At 43.0% G+C, this 15,987-nt stretch overlaps 1 protein-coding gene across 2 annotated transcripts; it reads right to left on the bottom strand.

Moving 5' to 3' along the window:
• Positions 1 to 4,273: 4,273 nt before the first annotated feature.
• On the bottom strand, positions 4,274 to 15,872 carry si:dkeyp-97a10.3 (uncharacterized). 2 transcript variants are annotated; one of them, XM_054621837.1, is made up of 9 exons: positions 15,789 to 15,872; positions 15,558 to 15,615; positions 11,731 to 12,081; positions 10,284 to 10,550; positions 8,493 to 8,780; positions 8,028 to 8,141; positions 7,847 to 7,911; positions 5,746 to 7,683; positions 4,274 to 5,336 (listed from the first exon to the last, which is right to left on the bottom strand). In XM_054621837.1, exons 2-9 carry the CDS (start codon positions 15,595 to 15,597, stop codon positions 5,307 to 5,309), a joined length of 3,093 nt encoding a protein of 1,030 aa, XP_054477812.1. In that variant the 5' UTR covers positions 15,598 to 15,615; positions 15,789 to 15,872; the 3' UTR covers positions 4,274 to 5,306. The 2 variants fall into 2 exon arrangements, with proteins under 2 accessions (XP_054477812.1, XP_054477813.1); XM_054621838.1 differs by lacking the exon at positions 8,028 to 8,141.
• Positions 15,873 to 15,987: the final 115 nt, after the last annotated feature.

Below are 15,987 nucleotides of genomic sequence, written 5' to 3'. Positions count from 1 at the left end.
GTCGTGCAAACATAAGTCAAGCTTAAAGCAGAGTTTAGCTTCAATCCTGCAGGGTTTTTAAAGTTCCACTGACTTATGATAAAAAAAAGTATATGGTCTACACTGCAGGCATGGCAGAAATACTTGTTTGATTTTGCTCCTATTGCCACATACAGCACAATTACTCAGCATGACAGGAGTGGGATGGATAGATAAAGCTGACTTCTCTCTTTTTCTAAATCCTCTTCATCTCTCGTATTAATCTGCACAATTTACAGTGGACACAAAACACACTCAGCTGAGTTGTTCGTTCTGTCCACTCGCTGAAGTTTTCCTTCTGGATTCATGCACTGATCTCTGTCACCTCACTTTGGTTTGTTGGGGTATTTGAACTTCTTGTCTACTTGTAGGTGTCTGGGTTGGTAACATGGCCTGCAGCAATTGTTTGGGTGTAATGCAGAATCTGAACAAGGCTCTGCAATATGCTGGAGCGTGTTGTGCTAGCATTGCACACAGAGCTATGTCACTTCTGACAGAAGAAATAACACGTTCTTCTTCTTACAAATGAAAAGAAATGTCAGAAATAGAAAACACTCTTGCTCAAATCAATACACTTGTTTTGCTGCTCATGTCTCACTTGGTCTGCTATGATCAACACTAATTTCTCCAATGTAAGAATGTAGCTTCACACAGAAAGTGGACCAAAATGCATTAAGTAATGGAATATATTAACTGCACAGAGAGACACAAAACCCCCATGTTGTAAATCATCCCTTCTCTAACTGCAAGTAACGTTGATGCTTTCCTTTAAATGTTCTTGCCTCACATATAGTTACTCGTGCATCTGCTCTGTTTTGTACGATCATCTTTCTTCTTTTCTTTTTGCTGACTTTGGATTTTTTTTTGCTGCAACACATGGCTTAATTATGAGAAGAACTATCTGCGTTGCAGTTCGAAGAAAGTGCTGTTTCTTAGAACTTTCTAACAGATAACGTTTGTGCACTTTGCATCTTCCTCCCGCTTTTCGCCTGTGGTTTCAGTCTAAAAGGTGAACCTATGTTTTCCGTTTACATTGTGTTTAGTGGTTTGGTGTCATGGGTGTTTTCTGTGGTTGGTTATATTTTCAGCACGCATTATCATTCCTTTTAACATCGGATTATAACAAGGGAAAACATCTGTAAATATGGATGTGTATCTACACTACAATACTATCTAGGACAAATGGATTTGTATTTCAAAGCCGCAGAGGATATCAAAGATCTATTACAAAGTCTTTAAAGTCCTCAGTTTGTGTTACTTAGAAGTATCAGTAAATAAGCTTTTTTCCAAAGAGAGAGTATGGTGACAATATGAAAAGCGACATGATACGCTCGACAAAAGATTACGATAAGACACAGAACTCTTTGAAGTTCCTCGTGTTTGATATGCATCCCTGAAGGCAACAGTTCACCTTTAAGCATAACAAGCCAAATGACAACTGAGGATTTCCTTGTTGTTGCACACGACTGTATTTCTTTTTCTCTTGTGCCGGACTAAAGACAGGAATAACTTTGCCTATGGCTTGTATTTTAATTTCAGCAGTCAGCATCAAAGTTGCACAGATGGTGAAGGCCTTGAGGAGAGGGGGGGAGGGGGTGGGAAATGATCAACAGATAACCTCAAAAGTCCTCTCTCATGGCTCCCCCTTGTGGGATGACGATGCATGGAGTCCCTGGCTGCCATGGTGCAGTTTGGGGATGTGATTTACATTTTTTTTTACACTCCCATCCAGAGCCATTTACAGTCAGTGAACTGTTGGGGATTCACTGTCCTGTTCAAGGACATCTTGACTGGATAGATTGGCTGTGGCACAGACGGAAGCTATAAACTCAGGGTCATACTGTCAAGCTCGAAAATGTTGAGGTTTTTTTGTGTGTAACGTTTAATCATATATTTGTTTCATTTCATATTCCTTTGAGACTCATGTGGCTTTTCACTAAAGGGGGGGTCAGTGCACAGAGGCAGCCGTTCAGTGTCTTGTTCAAGGACACTTTGACAGAGATGGGCACGTGGATTTCAAAAGAATAACCTAGTTCACTTCAATCATTGACATCTGAGGACTATCGTTCCTGACCTCTTTATTTTCCCTGGTGCTAGAGAGTAATCACCATCACTGCTATGAACAAAAGAAAAGTAGCATCATGACTTTTTGTTCACATGAGGGGATTCACTAGGTAATTCGACAAAATTCTGCCTTGGCCTTATAGCACCTCCTTTGTTATTTTAAACTACAAAATGCAATCAAATCTACAGAAAATATGTGTCCCTGCTGAGCCGAACAGAATTTGAATTAAAATTGGATTCAGATTATATTGGCCATCTTGTTGTATTAAGTTTTCCTCTGCAAATAGTCTCCAGAGTAAAATGAACACACACACTTGAGGCAGGTAAGCTCTCTGCTGCTGCAGTTTTGACACACACCAAAAACGAGCATTCATCAATACTTAAAATATGCCCTATTTACACACAGTGCACTTGAGTAATGTTTGCCTTTAATTTATGCTTCCAAAGGGATGCGTAAACAATTACAATTACTTGCGGCAGTCACAGTAAATCACGGCAAATCAGTATAATAAAACAACACCAGTAGATTTGCATCCAAATTGGCCCAGGGAAGGAGGCCACATCAGCGTTTGTGATTCACTGTGAAGTGTGTTTCAAGACGACACAGGGTCTTGTAATTCCAGTTGTTTAGACCATAAACAACCCACTTCACTCCAAAGGCAGCAGGAACAGTATTTGTAAAACTGATCCAAACTTTTCATAAATCCAAGCTTTCACCTGGAGCCGGTGCAGGCAATGTCGCAACCTTTTCTAGCACCAGGTACTCAAATGCACTCCATCTCCACTCATTACAGTGCTAGACTTCTGTGAAGTGTTTCCAATAGTGAGCAGCAGGACTGTTCATCAGAGGTGACGTACAAGTGGGAGCAGGGGATTGGGAGAGTGATGAAGCTGTGATCCAAACACACGCTCTGCACCGCCACAACAAGCCGAAGGAACAGATTCATCTGAGGAGAATCAACAGCAGCGCTCGGTGTACACAGGCACCATGCATAATTAGCACTATAGACACAGTGAGCAGAAATATGCCCAGACTGCAAACAGCTCTGTGATTCAGAGGAGTACCAGAATAAATAGGGTTTTATTTGTTGGTCTGACTTACCGTCAACATGCAGAAGGAGGTTTTTTGTACTGAAAATCAAAAGACCCTCATGTTTGGGAGAATGCACTCATTTTGAAAGTAGAGGCGAAATAAAGTAATGATTGTGCATAGTGCTGTGAATAGTCTACATAAGTGACTTCCACTATCCTGGAAATATAATAATGTTCCGAATTTGAACAGTTGACTTCACCCAAGTAATACGAAAGCACACATCTTAATAAAACTTCTTTATTATTGTTTCGAAAATACAATTTTGGAACAATTCTTAAACTCAATAAATGTACAAATTCTTCCTGAGGAGCAAAGATAATGGAATACTGTGCTTGCAGCATCTCAAATGGATATTCAACATTTGTATTAACTATATACAAGCATTCATTTTCTGAAAAAACAGCACAATCTTTCAAGGCAATAGAGGCTATCTCACGCTCCAGATGTTTGGTTGGATCGGCCAGATGTGCTGTGTATTTGTTCATGTCAGTTTTCAAACTTGGATGTTCAGTTTATATCTTTTGATGTTGAAGAATGAGGCATCATTGTCAAGTTCCACAAAAACTTTTTTTTTTTAAAACAACTATGCATACGTTTGACATCCCTTCCATGCTTGTGGCTCTTTGACAATTTATTGCTAAGATTCATGTCTGAAGAAAAAAAAAAAAGCACTATTTTGTTTTCATAAAAGGCTAAGTAATTTCCCTCAACAGCTGGATGCTGTAGCTTTTCGTAAAATGTGACTCTCACAGCAGTAAATCGTGCTATTTTCTAGTGGGGATTAATACACATTTGGTGCAAGGGTGAATTTACAACAGCAGGATAGCGAATGGGCCATCGACTCCAATAAACTACAGAGCTCATGTTTATGGTTATAATGGACCATGTCCCCCAGAGCAAATGTGTAGCTCACCGATGTGTTTTTATTTTTTATTAGACAACAATGGAGGAATGAGATACGTCACTTGTTTGTAGGATCAGTTCATTCGGGATTTGTTCACCATAATAAACATATAGAATTAACCAGTCTGATCCATGAAATTCCATATGAAATTGACATTTATTCAATAATAATGGAATTGACATCAATTGGTGCAACTTAAAAAAATACATTATTACAAATTTAAAATAAAGCACAAACATAATAAATCAATAAATACATAATCTGTTAAAGTAATAACAGCATCCCATTGATTAAAATCTGCTGCTCATGACCCAGGGCAGACAGCAAATGGTTACAATGTGCTTTTTCAGCGGAAAGCGTGGCAGCTCGACTCTTTGTGCTGACCTCATTCATGCACGGGTGTGATTATTTTCCCAAGTCATTTAAAGCATTTAATTAATAAAGCGCCCATCCATTTATGGGATCCCCTTCATAGTTAGCTGAGCATTCCTTCTGAGCGCCACCGAGGCAAATCTGCTTAATTGAGAAGTGTCACAGGAGGCATCTGTAAACAGAAGGCGCAAAATAAATAGTTCCATGTACATTAAAGACCACCCCTATGGCCGATCTCATCCTCTATAATTGTCACCGTCACCCAGGGGCCAATAATCTTCTCATTTACCGCCTGTAACTAACAGATGAATCACACATATTCATGGCAGCACCAACACTACCTTTTGTCAAGGTAGTGTTGTTTAGCTTTGATGATGAATGGATGAAAGGAGGCGAGCTCGGTCAAGAGCTATGGATCACTGAACTTGTCTACTCTGCGCAGGCTGTCGGCAAAGTTTGATGCATGACCAGGGCTTAGGAAGTCAAAATAGTACAATACATGAGGGTTTAGTGTGTGTTTGGAGAGGAGGGTTGTTGATGTGGGAAGAAAATTGTATCTAAACATCCTCCAGTATCATCATATAGCTTATTTAATTATGTAGATTAAGCTTAATTTGACAAGACTCTATTCCAAAAGGTTACATTTTTATCATCCCCACAGGAGATTTCTTTCATAAATTTTTTTTTAAAAAATGACTATGACTGAGATACCAGAGTATGGCAGCGTTTCTGAGAGCGGAACCGTGTGCAGTCACTCTTGCTTGGTGGTATATTGGATCACGTCTGTCAGCTGTTTGTTTGTGTCAGTAGATGCATGCGAGAAAGTCGTAGAGTGTAGTCTGCTGACATCTGTCATCATCTTGGTCTCCCTCTGGGAGCCTGATGCTGGAAAGACACAACAAGCCCTTCATTGCCAACATGTCATGCAGAAGAAGAGGCAGAACCTCCGAAACACCATGCTACTTTTTAAAACAAAATGCCACAGTGTCAAACACTCAAGACTAAATACATTTTTATGGCACCAAAAAGACCAAAAATGCTACATCCATTTACAAGTGCTGTCAAGCATCCCTCAAGAAGCTCACACTGCTGACAAAAGCACAAACTGTCGAGGTAACATTGCAGGTGAAGACTGGCCTGCACTCACGCACAATGATACACATGAAGCATGACATGATATGACAGACGTAAGTGCACATCTGAGGAAAAAACGTGTGCTGGAAATCTGTAATATCAATAAACATATGGCTACTCTGGGCTGCAGTTCCAAAACACCATGCTGTGTCTCACTCACCTGCTGTGGGTGGGTGAAGTGGGAGGGGTGTCTGTGGCCGCGGGCCTGGGCATGCCTGTGTGCGCCGTTTTCTGGATGGTGATGATGGTTGGCGGGCCGCTGTTGCCCTTGTTGGGGTCGTTGAGCCAACGGTACGTTAACAGGAGGTCTGGGGGGATGAGGACCTCTAGCTGGGGATCTGTGCTGCTTTTTGGGGAGCGCCTGGAACTGTGCAAGGGGGATAACGGGTGGAGGAATCGGTGCGTGGGGAGCCGCCGCAGCAGCAGCGGGAAGACGTGCCTGTGTTCCCGGGTGAAGCAGAGTAGCCTGGGTTTGTTGTTTCCTATTCTGAAATGTTTTACTCCTCTCAGTGTGCACTGTAAGTGCAGCCTGGGTTAGGTTACTGGGATGATGCTGGGCAGAGGAGTGTGGGACTGGAGCAGTGCCTCCTTGGCGAGGCTGATTGGCACCATTTGTGACAGGATGTGTCTGTTGGCCCCAGCCTTGTGGTGGTGTTTGGATCGGCGCTGCTCTGTGTTGCTGGGCCATGTGTGCCTGTGGAAGGTGATTAGGATCAGCCAAAGCTCTTGAATCTGCACCCCGCGGTGAGGTTGGTCCCTGTTGGGTCGTCGGCCCTTGTGGCGGAGCAGAGCGGCCCACAGAGGCCTGCTGGCTCATGAGAGGCAGTGCCTGAGGGTTATTGTTGTGCATGGCTTCCTGCCTGGGGGCAGTCTGGCTACCAGATGATCCTCTGATGTCTCGCTGAGCGCCCTGCCTTTGTGTGTGGCCACTTCTCTGTGTGTGGCGCTCAGCCTCGAGCTGTGTTACACTGCGAGTGATTGGGCCATGAAGATCAGCCGAACGGCTCCGTGTCCGTCTGTCCGCCGACGGTGCATCTTGTCTGGGTGGCGTTCTGCCCCGGGAAGGGGTTTGGCTCCGAGGTCGAGGCTGGGATCTGTTTGGCGTCCTTACCTCTCGTATGGGAGGATGGATAGTGTAGTCTGTATAGTCAGAGGTGTACTCAGGTGATGCGTGTCCTCTTGGAGGTGTGCCGGTTGGATACGCTGGTGTCCCTCTGAGGAGATCCAATGGGTCTCTACTGGACCGGCGACGAGGCTCTGGCTCCTCCTGGTAGGTCTCTGTGTTGGCGTTTCGCTGAGGAGTGTACGCCGGGGTCACTCTAAGGAGATCCCAAGAGTTTCTATCGGATCGGCGATGAGACTCTGGCTCCTGGTAGGTCTGCGTGTTGGCGTTTCGCTGAGGAGTGTTATTACCGTTATAGTGTGTGTATCCAGTCGGGACTAGTCCAGGCTGACCTGCTTCTACGTGACCATTCAGCTGGGGGTCACTAGGATAGGACTGCCCACTTTGCATTCTGGGATTTAATTGCCCTGTATGCATCAAGTTTTGTTGGTTTTGTAAAGCGTTATAATTTGTTGTATTGGTAAGTGGAAATGAGTTGTCTCCCTGGGTCTGTTGACTAGTGTTTGGGTATGAGGTAAGATTAACATGAATGGTGGGTACTTGTGCATTGTTGTTTTGCTGGGCAGTTTGTGGCAGCGTGTTAAGGCTGACATGGACCGCCTGCGGCTGGGCGCCGCCCTGGGCAGCACCGGTCTGTATGAGAATGTTGGGATTTTGCTGCTGTGGGTTCGGGAGTGTGTTTGCATTTTGAGCATCAGTTTGTATGAAAGCCCGGTTGTCAATGCCATTGTGTGGGTATGAATTGGCGTTCTGAGAGGCATTGTGTAGGAGTCCATTTGTGCGGGTACCACCATTGTGTTGGTGTGTGTCGGAGTGGTGCAGCCCGTTCAGCGGCAGCGTCTGTGGGTTGCCGCGGCTTTCACGCGGGCCTGTGTATAAGCGGTCAGGCTGATGTGTGTGTGTGTTCAGGTGATAGAGTGGGGGGTGGGGACCTTGGCCCGAATCTCTTGCACCATTAGTTTGTGGATCTGGAGGCTTAATGGGAGCAGATGAAAAATGACGGGAGGGGAGAGCAGAGACAGCACAAGAAAGATGGAATGAGAAGGTTAATTTGTGAAAAGCCCTTTATCTTGTCAATGTGATGGTGCTAAAGTCAAAATCAATGGCTGAATCATATGTAAACTTTACTGTGGCTTACTATAGGCCCGGGATTTGGGTTGGTCTTCTGCACAAGCACCGCAGTATCATTTTGTCTTTGTTGTGCTGTAATAAAATAAATAACAAAAATAAATCACTGTGGTGCAATAAAACATGGATGATTCGGCATGATATATAAAATAGTGGACAAACAAAATGTCCATGGTCGCACACAAACTCACCCCTCCTCCGTCGTGCGAGGAAGACAATGAGCACGATGAGGAGCACGATGATTAAGATCAGCAGCAAACAGCCAATCACAATCCCCACCACTTCCCCTACATTCAGACATGTGGCTGGAACAGAAAGAATGGTGTCAAAGGGGGAGAATTAATAAAGATAATGAGTCTGGAGCCCAGACAGAGAAAAGGACAAAAAGAAAAAAAACAATTGAGGAGAGGAGGGGAAGATTCTAAAAAAAAAAGATGATGAAGGAAAAACAGCGAGAGAGACAAAGAAATGAAAATAAACGGAGGAGAGCGTATGTGTGAAAGTCACCGAATGACTTTGACCACACTCTCACCAGATCAATCTCCCAGGATACTTTCTGTCCCTCTCCTGTCGTGAAGACAGGTACAGGAACAGAGTCCAAAACCAACCGTCATTATTATCAGTCACAGAGAGGTCAGCGCCCCGCCATAACTCACCTACGACTGCCAAGTCTATCCCCTGCTCCGACGTGCCACCGGTGAGGCCGTTTCTGGCCGTGCAGACATAGAGGCCGCTCTCAGACGTAGAGAAAGTCTGGAGGCTGAGCACCCCGCTGTCCGGCTGGCCCGACGCGACCACCTGCCCTTCACGTTGCCATGCGAAGAGGGCAGGTGGCAGAGAGTCAGACATGCAGGTGAGACGCACAGTCTGTCCCACCAACACGTCCCCTCCACCGACACACTCTTTGGGGGTATCCATGGTCAGCACTGGGATGTCAGGGCCATCTGTTTAAATGTTGTGGATCAGAGGACATCTTTATCAGCATTAAGAAATATTTGGTTCAAAAGTAAAATCAAGAAAATCTAAGTTCCCCCAAAAAATCTGACTCTAATGCACAGATGATTTATTCAGCTTAAGGGTTCATCAGTTATTCAATTATGGGTTTAAGTCACCTCGTCTGGGTAAAGTAATTTTGATGACCCCTTCTGGACCCGGTCAAAGTATTACTGAGCTAATGAAGGAGCCGTGCACTTTCTTGTAGGATGTTTAAATCTGAAATCCCAATGGCTGCAAACTCTTGAATAAAAATGTGGCTCAAAAAAGTCTTATTTACTGTAGAACCTGAGTGGCGGGCTTGGAGAGTGAGGAGACACACCCCAGGTAGAAAACTGCAGCCTGCTGTTCAACTCTGTTTAGTGTTAGTGAGTCAACAATGATGACGATGACAAACAATGCAGTCTGTTTTTGTAAGATCACTTGAATTTCAAGCCATCCGAAGCAGTGAAAAGAGTTTTACTACAGGGAATAATTTGACAATTTGGCCATTATGCAACTCAAAAGGTTTTTAACTTTTAGGTTTTAACTAAATTTTGCTCAGATAAAGACAAACAGGCAGGCGAATTTAGTTATCTTTGGACAGAGCTATGCTAACTGTTTGCACCTGCTTCTTGTCTGAATGCTAAGCTAACCTCACTGGCTGCTGGTTCCAGCTTCATGTAAAACTGACAAATATGAGAGTGGTATCAATCATCTCGTCCAATTCTCGGCAAGACACCGAATAAGATCATCAGCACTTAATATTTCATGTAATTTATTTTAAAAAGGCCAAATATTTGCACCATTTTGCGTCTCAAATGTGAGGATGTGTTTCATATTATTGTAAATCATCTTTTAAGATGCCGCCTCAGCTTCTGGGAAAGTGTGAGGGGCTTTTTTTTTTCACTATTTCTTGATTGTTCTATTCATAGAGTGAGAAATTAAGAAATCAAAGGATGAAAATAATTTTGTTACCCTGTCCTGCTTTCTTTTGTCTATTTTACTGTAAATGGCACCATCATTTCAATAATGAACATCATGCATCATTGAAGATTTTAAACTAGTAATATAGACCATAAAATCATATTAACAATGTTTACTGAGGTTATAAATCAAGTGAGAAGTAGGGTCATTTTCTCATAGACTCAATCGGATGAAGAATGAAAGTTAAAGGCCCTTCCTTATTGGCTTTACTTTTCAGACACAGCGGTTGCTGGGAGCCACTCAAGTATGCTGTTTGGGTGATTGAGTGCTTTGGGATATTACTTTGAGTCTGTCACATCAGACGCTAAAGATGTGATCAAGACAAAGCTAGCAGCAGCACAACAAGCTTATGGGAGAACGTCCTATGCAATCCGAGTGCAATCCAGGACAGTGCGAGCAGTCCAATGTAGATAGAGTAGATAAGCTACTGTTGTTTGCAGTGGCTGCAGCAGATTAGCTGCCACTTGTCTTGATCGGTGCAAACTCACAGTAAACAGTGAGGCTCTTTGTGGCAGTTTGGGCGCTGACAAGGTTGCTGACGGTGCACGTGTACTCCCCGGCATCACTCCGCCGGGCCGGGTTGATGACCAGAGAGCCGGCTGAGATGGTGATCCTGGCGTCGACGGGGATGTTTGCGCCTCCTTTGCCCCACTGAACCGTGATATCTGTCCCGGCAGTCCACGTACACCTCAGACTCACATTTCTTCCCTCTACCGCCAGCGAGGGAACCAACAGACTCACCCCAGCCACTGTATCTACAGGGAGAGTAAAAAAAAAAGATGTTTTACCAAAGAGTTGCAAAAGCTTAATTACACCGTTAAGATTTCTTCAAAGGCACCATTACTGTATAGAGACATGAGAATATGAGAGAGCTCGATTCAAAAGTTGGAGTGACAGAACAATAGAGGGCACTTTTATGTTTCTGTTGAGGGTAATTTGTTGTAATTTAAAGAAAGTGAGAGCTGAGAAGGGGACAGGATTCCGATAGAGGCACAGATGGCGCATAAAGGGGGCAGACGGTGTGAGTGGTAGCCGAGATGCCTCTTGGCGGGCAGCCTAAGTTAAATAATTGGAGAGGGAGAAGAGGGGGGCGTGCAGACGGGAGAAGGCTGTGACTAAGAGAGAACCGCAGTGGCAACAGCAAACAAACAAAAACACTCGAGCAGCTACCAAAAAAAGCTCTAATCACTCACTTTCTGCCCATCTGTGACTCAGCAGAATCATTTTTATATTTTAGGATTTTACTCATTTCCAGAGTACGTTATTCTGAGCGAGTAGGAGGTTGGGAGGCGTGCTCAAGTACGCGGATGTGCCATGACATGAACTAGCTGCTGAGAGTCTGGGGAATGTGACCTTTTCGGCTATAATGGACTGGTGCTTCTAACAATTTGTTCACCCCGACACCCTCTTAGCGCTGCTGGTAGGAGGAATGAGAAAGACTGTAACATCGTCATCCCTCCAGTGTGGGCTGATGGCTGAAAATAAAGAGAGACCCTCTGCCGCTCAGGCTTTATTACAGTACTGAATGCAAATGAATGCAAATACTACTACTGTGTGCAAATGGGACGCTACATATTTAGATGGCTACAATATCAAACATCTAAGAGCATGAGAGCTGCATATCAAATGGGTTTTATTAGCATAAAGCCCTGAGCCACTGGCTTCATCCCCTCCTACTCCTCTTTCATTAATTTTACCTCGCCTTCTATGGGTCACTAATTTCATTATACCTCCCAGACTAATTCTCTTACTCCCAAATCCTCCCTCTTCTCTTTTTACTCCCTTCTGTTCCTCCTTAACATTATCGCTTCCCTCGAAACCATCCTCTACCGCACACTTCACCACCCCTCCCAACGTCCCTTCCCTCCTCCTCCTCCTCCTCCTCCTCCTCCTCTTCTTCTTTCTTATTTTCACTCACACTTCTTTATCTCTTACCAAACACCCTCAGCTGTACCGATCTGGAGCCGGGGACCAGGCCTGTTGTACCAGTTGGGGTCACCTCCACCGTGAAGTTCCCCGCATCTCGGAGCCGGGCGCCTAGGATTCGGAGCTGGGTCGCAGTGATGGTGATCCTGCCCTCGAACTGGGTCCCAGGGTTAATCGACGAAGATACTCCGGACCACGAACCCACAGTGACTCCTCCTTGGTACTGCCATGTCATGGAAAACACCTGGGACACTGTCAGCACCGTGAACTTGATCTCGGCACCAGTTTGAACGAGCACCGGGTTCGTCTGGAACTGGAACGCTATCTGGTTCTGAGCCAGCACATTGGCAGAGAGGAGGACTAAACCGAAAATAAAAAGTAGAGAGAACCAGTGGTGGAATGTTACTAAGTGCATTTACTCAAGTACAATATTGAGCTTCTTGTACTTTACTTGAGTATTTAAATGTCATCATATTTTATACCATAGACTGTAAGAAGATGGACGACATTGTATTCTAACATTTGAGAATTAGCTGTAAACACAAAGTACATCCGAGGCTGACGGAACGGTCATTCACTTTGCAGGTATTTTGGTCATAAACCAAAGTATTGGACAAAACATAGATTCTACCAGATGGGGGCGCTAGAGAGAATGTTAAAGGATCACCAAAGTGATTACAAGTCATCCTGAGGGAAACATATGGCTGACAAACCAACCAACAGAACGGACAGACGTTGCTATCCCGAAGAAAAGCTTTTGAAATGTAATGTATTGTTAAAGTTCACACCAGTGGTTCCAAACATTTTCCACAAAAAAAAGGCAGTGACAAGTTGGGGGCCCTTTTTACAGCTTCAGAGTTGTTAGCAGTTCCATAAAGACCATAAAGACATTTTCCCCTATAAAATTGTTTCATTCAAATAAATGTTCATGGTCCAAAGAGGTAAAATTATCGAAAAGATACAGAAAAAGAAAAACATTAATCAAATCAAAACAAATACATTCATGATTACCACCCCTGAGATTTATCTTGTGACCTTCTGGAGGAATGTAGTTACTGTAACATTTGCTCCACATTGAGCAGCTACAACAGTGAAATGCAGCCAACACACTGACTCATCAGTATTTGCAATTTAATAATAAAATACTCTGTTAGAGGAGCCATTTTTCTGCAAAACTTTACGTTATACTTTGAGAAAATGATAATGATACTTTTCTGCACTTTTACTGGGAATTTCAAGGCAGTGCTTTCACTTGGAATAGAGTTTTTTCAAATTGATGCATTGGTACTTTTACTTAAGCAAAGGATGTGGATGCTTCTTTCTCCACTACAGAGGGCAAAATCTATAGATACACAAGGAGTGGGCTCATGGGGCAAAAACCTATTAGTAAGGTACACACTCTATTCTCCCTGGAAGATTTCACACCATGTTTTTTGGATTGTAAGTGATCCCAAGGTAAACATCCATTTTGTGTTTTTGTTGGGCAGACTTAACGTAAGCCGTGTCGAAATCATATTTGCCGTCTCTCTTCTCAAGAATCAGCGGTGCATAGGCAATTTTTCAAAAACAGTGTTGTAAAGAAACCACTGATTTAACAGGCATACGACTATTGTATGCTGTTTGTCCATCTGTAGTCTGTTTGTGAGTGAAGATGAGAGGAAAATCAGTGTTTTTGTATTTGACTGCCAGTCCTCCTTGTTTGTGTTGGTTTTCCAAATTCCGGCTGGGAGACTCAGGCTAAATTCTCATTGCCGTTTTACTGGCATATAAAAGCTACCAGGCAAGAAAGCTCTGGCCAATAAATTATAGCGAATGAAATCAATATGGTCCTGATCAGTTTGGCTGGACTGCTCCTTACAGTTTTCACAGGGGAGCAGAGTATAAAACGACAAGAGCCAACAGCGAGATGGATTGCGTTCAGGTTCCCACACAGTGTTGTTTAAATACATCCAAAAATGTTTTGGTGCCCGATTAAAAATATCAAGAGCCTTGTTGCTTTATCAATAGAGACTGAAAAATAAACATACATGAGTCAGAAAGGACAAAACTCCAATGAGTGACAGCGTTGTTGCCTTCATGTGCTGTTGGATTGTTTTTTACAAGGACACAAGAGCAATTCAAATAAGTTGTAAGTACGAATGTAAGAGTCAACATTAATATGTAACTATTAAAGTGATTTAGCTCCAGATATGTACCTTAAATGAACAATGGCAGAGAGCCCAGGAGTCATGACGACAACTGTGTTGAACTGATGATAAACCACTGAGATTAACTGGAAGGTGGCGAGTCTACCTTTTCACTCTAAATTTGTCCTACATTTATTCCAAACTTACTGCTGCTCCTGAAAACGTAAAATAAATCCCAAAGACGTTTAGCTCAGGCGTTTAGAATAGAAGAAGAAAAGAAATGCCTTTATGAACGGTGTAGGTTAAATCCTTATTTTGAACTGAGATAGAAAACAGCCCAATTAATATTTAACTTGCTGATGTTGCCGATCGCTACTTTAATTATCTTTCATGCATGAACAACTACCCTTAGTTAATCAACAATTAAAATATCATTTACATTCCTTGTAATAATTTTCTGTTCTCATTTTGCCTCCCAAATACCTAAAGTTGATCATTTTTATGCTTCCAACACTGTTTTATACCAGAGTAGGGAGTTTACTCATTTGGTACACATTATGCAAGCTCTTTGCAGACATACAATGCCGGCGGGAATTATTCTCTTATTTTTGTTATTGTGAATAAATCCTATTAAAAGACCAAAACCAGCAATGTATCAATGTGTTTCTAAATACTTCTGTTTGTAGAACCAACCCCCCTTTTTTCTTACTGAAGTTGCAAACCTCTAAAAACTGCTCAAATACATTTCTTCAGGGGTAATTTCCAACAGCTGGGCACTGTGGCTTAAACAAATGTTGCTCAAACAGGAATAAATAGTGCATCTGTTGAGGACTAGTTTCATCTGCGGAGTAACATTTGGTGCTCTTGTTTTATTTACAGCAGAATGACAGCATATGACGGATTAATTCACAATTAGTTGCTCACATGTGTTTTGTATAGTGTGTGGACATTGATAATGACATATCAGTCCGTAGATACACAAACACTACATGTTAGTAGGATTATACCATTATTGGTTTTGGTCTCTTTTCATTTGTTGACAATAATGAAATAGATTATCACCAGCTTTATTCCTTAAATTGTGCATGTTAGGCGAATAACAAGACAGCTTGTCAAATTTATGCATTTGTTATTTTGCTAACTCTGTGATTTATGTCATTTAAAGCAGTCTGACCCGGACTGAACAATCTTAACACATGCAAAGTCATTATTTCATAACCAAAAACCAAGTATCGGCATTGGACGTTTGTCCCATTGTTCATGCATGAGCAACAACTACGTATCAATACTGTCTGTAGCCAAAAGCTGCAGTACTGCCCATCCCTATCAACAAATAACTAAATGGCATACAGATTTAGAAACAGTGACCTCCCAGTCACTCTGAATCATCACAACAGTTCAGATCTAGCAGCCTGTGAGGAGGCCCTGAAGGCATCACGTCACTCAGCAGTCAGTGCACAGACGGGAATGCAGCCGCGCTGGTTTTAAGACGAGCTTTGTGTTTGAAAATTGTTTTATACTCGTGCTTGGAATACCACATCGTCCCCTCCCTGGCCTGGTTTTTTTTCCAAAATTTTTCTTTTTTACTTCCCACAGAAGAGACAACCGATCCTCTTCCCTTTGGAGACTTCTGTGAGCCTGTTTGAACCATTTCAACGTTACTGTCTGAGCAGAAGAAGAAAAAAAAGCTGTCAGTGGAAATTGTTTTACCTGCCAGCGACAGACTGAGAAGGAGCAAAGGTTGTCTCATGTCTTCAGTCAGGCCGGTCTGCAGAGAGATGAGAGTATTTCAGATGCAAAATCAAGAAAAAAAAATGTTATGATCAATGTAAGCAGTTCTGCAGCCTGTACAGATAATAACTGTGCCATATGTTATTACATTTCCATTATACCTGACTAAAACAACACAGCAATAAGAGGAGTAAGCTGTGTGAAACTTACCAAAGTATTTTCCCTCTGCCTTCATGTTTATTGATACTCCGTGTGGGTTTGTGCTCCAGAACTTATGAGTCAACTTCCTGTTTCTCAACCACTACCTGTAACAGACTCACCTGTCCTCTTAAAGGGCCAGCAGCCTGCGAGAGCGCTGCAGCAGAGTAACAGGTGGTGGGAAGTGCTCAGGTACAATTCTGAGGTACAG

Source organism: Anoplopoma fimbria, chromosome 20 (genome assembly GCF_027596085.1).
Source record: "Anoplopoma fimbria isolate UVic2021 breed Golden Eagle Sablefish chromosome 20, Afim_UVic_2022, whole genome shotgun sequence".
Classification (NCBI taxonomy): Eukaryota; Metazoa; Chordata; class Actinopteri; order Perciformes; family Anoplopomatidae; genus Anoplopoma; species Anoplopoma fimbria.
This window is presented reverse-complemented; position numbering and strand designations above follow the sequence as displayed.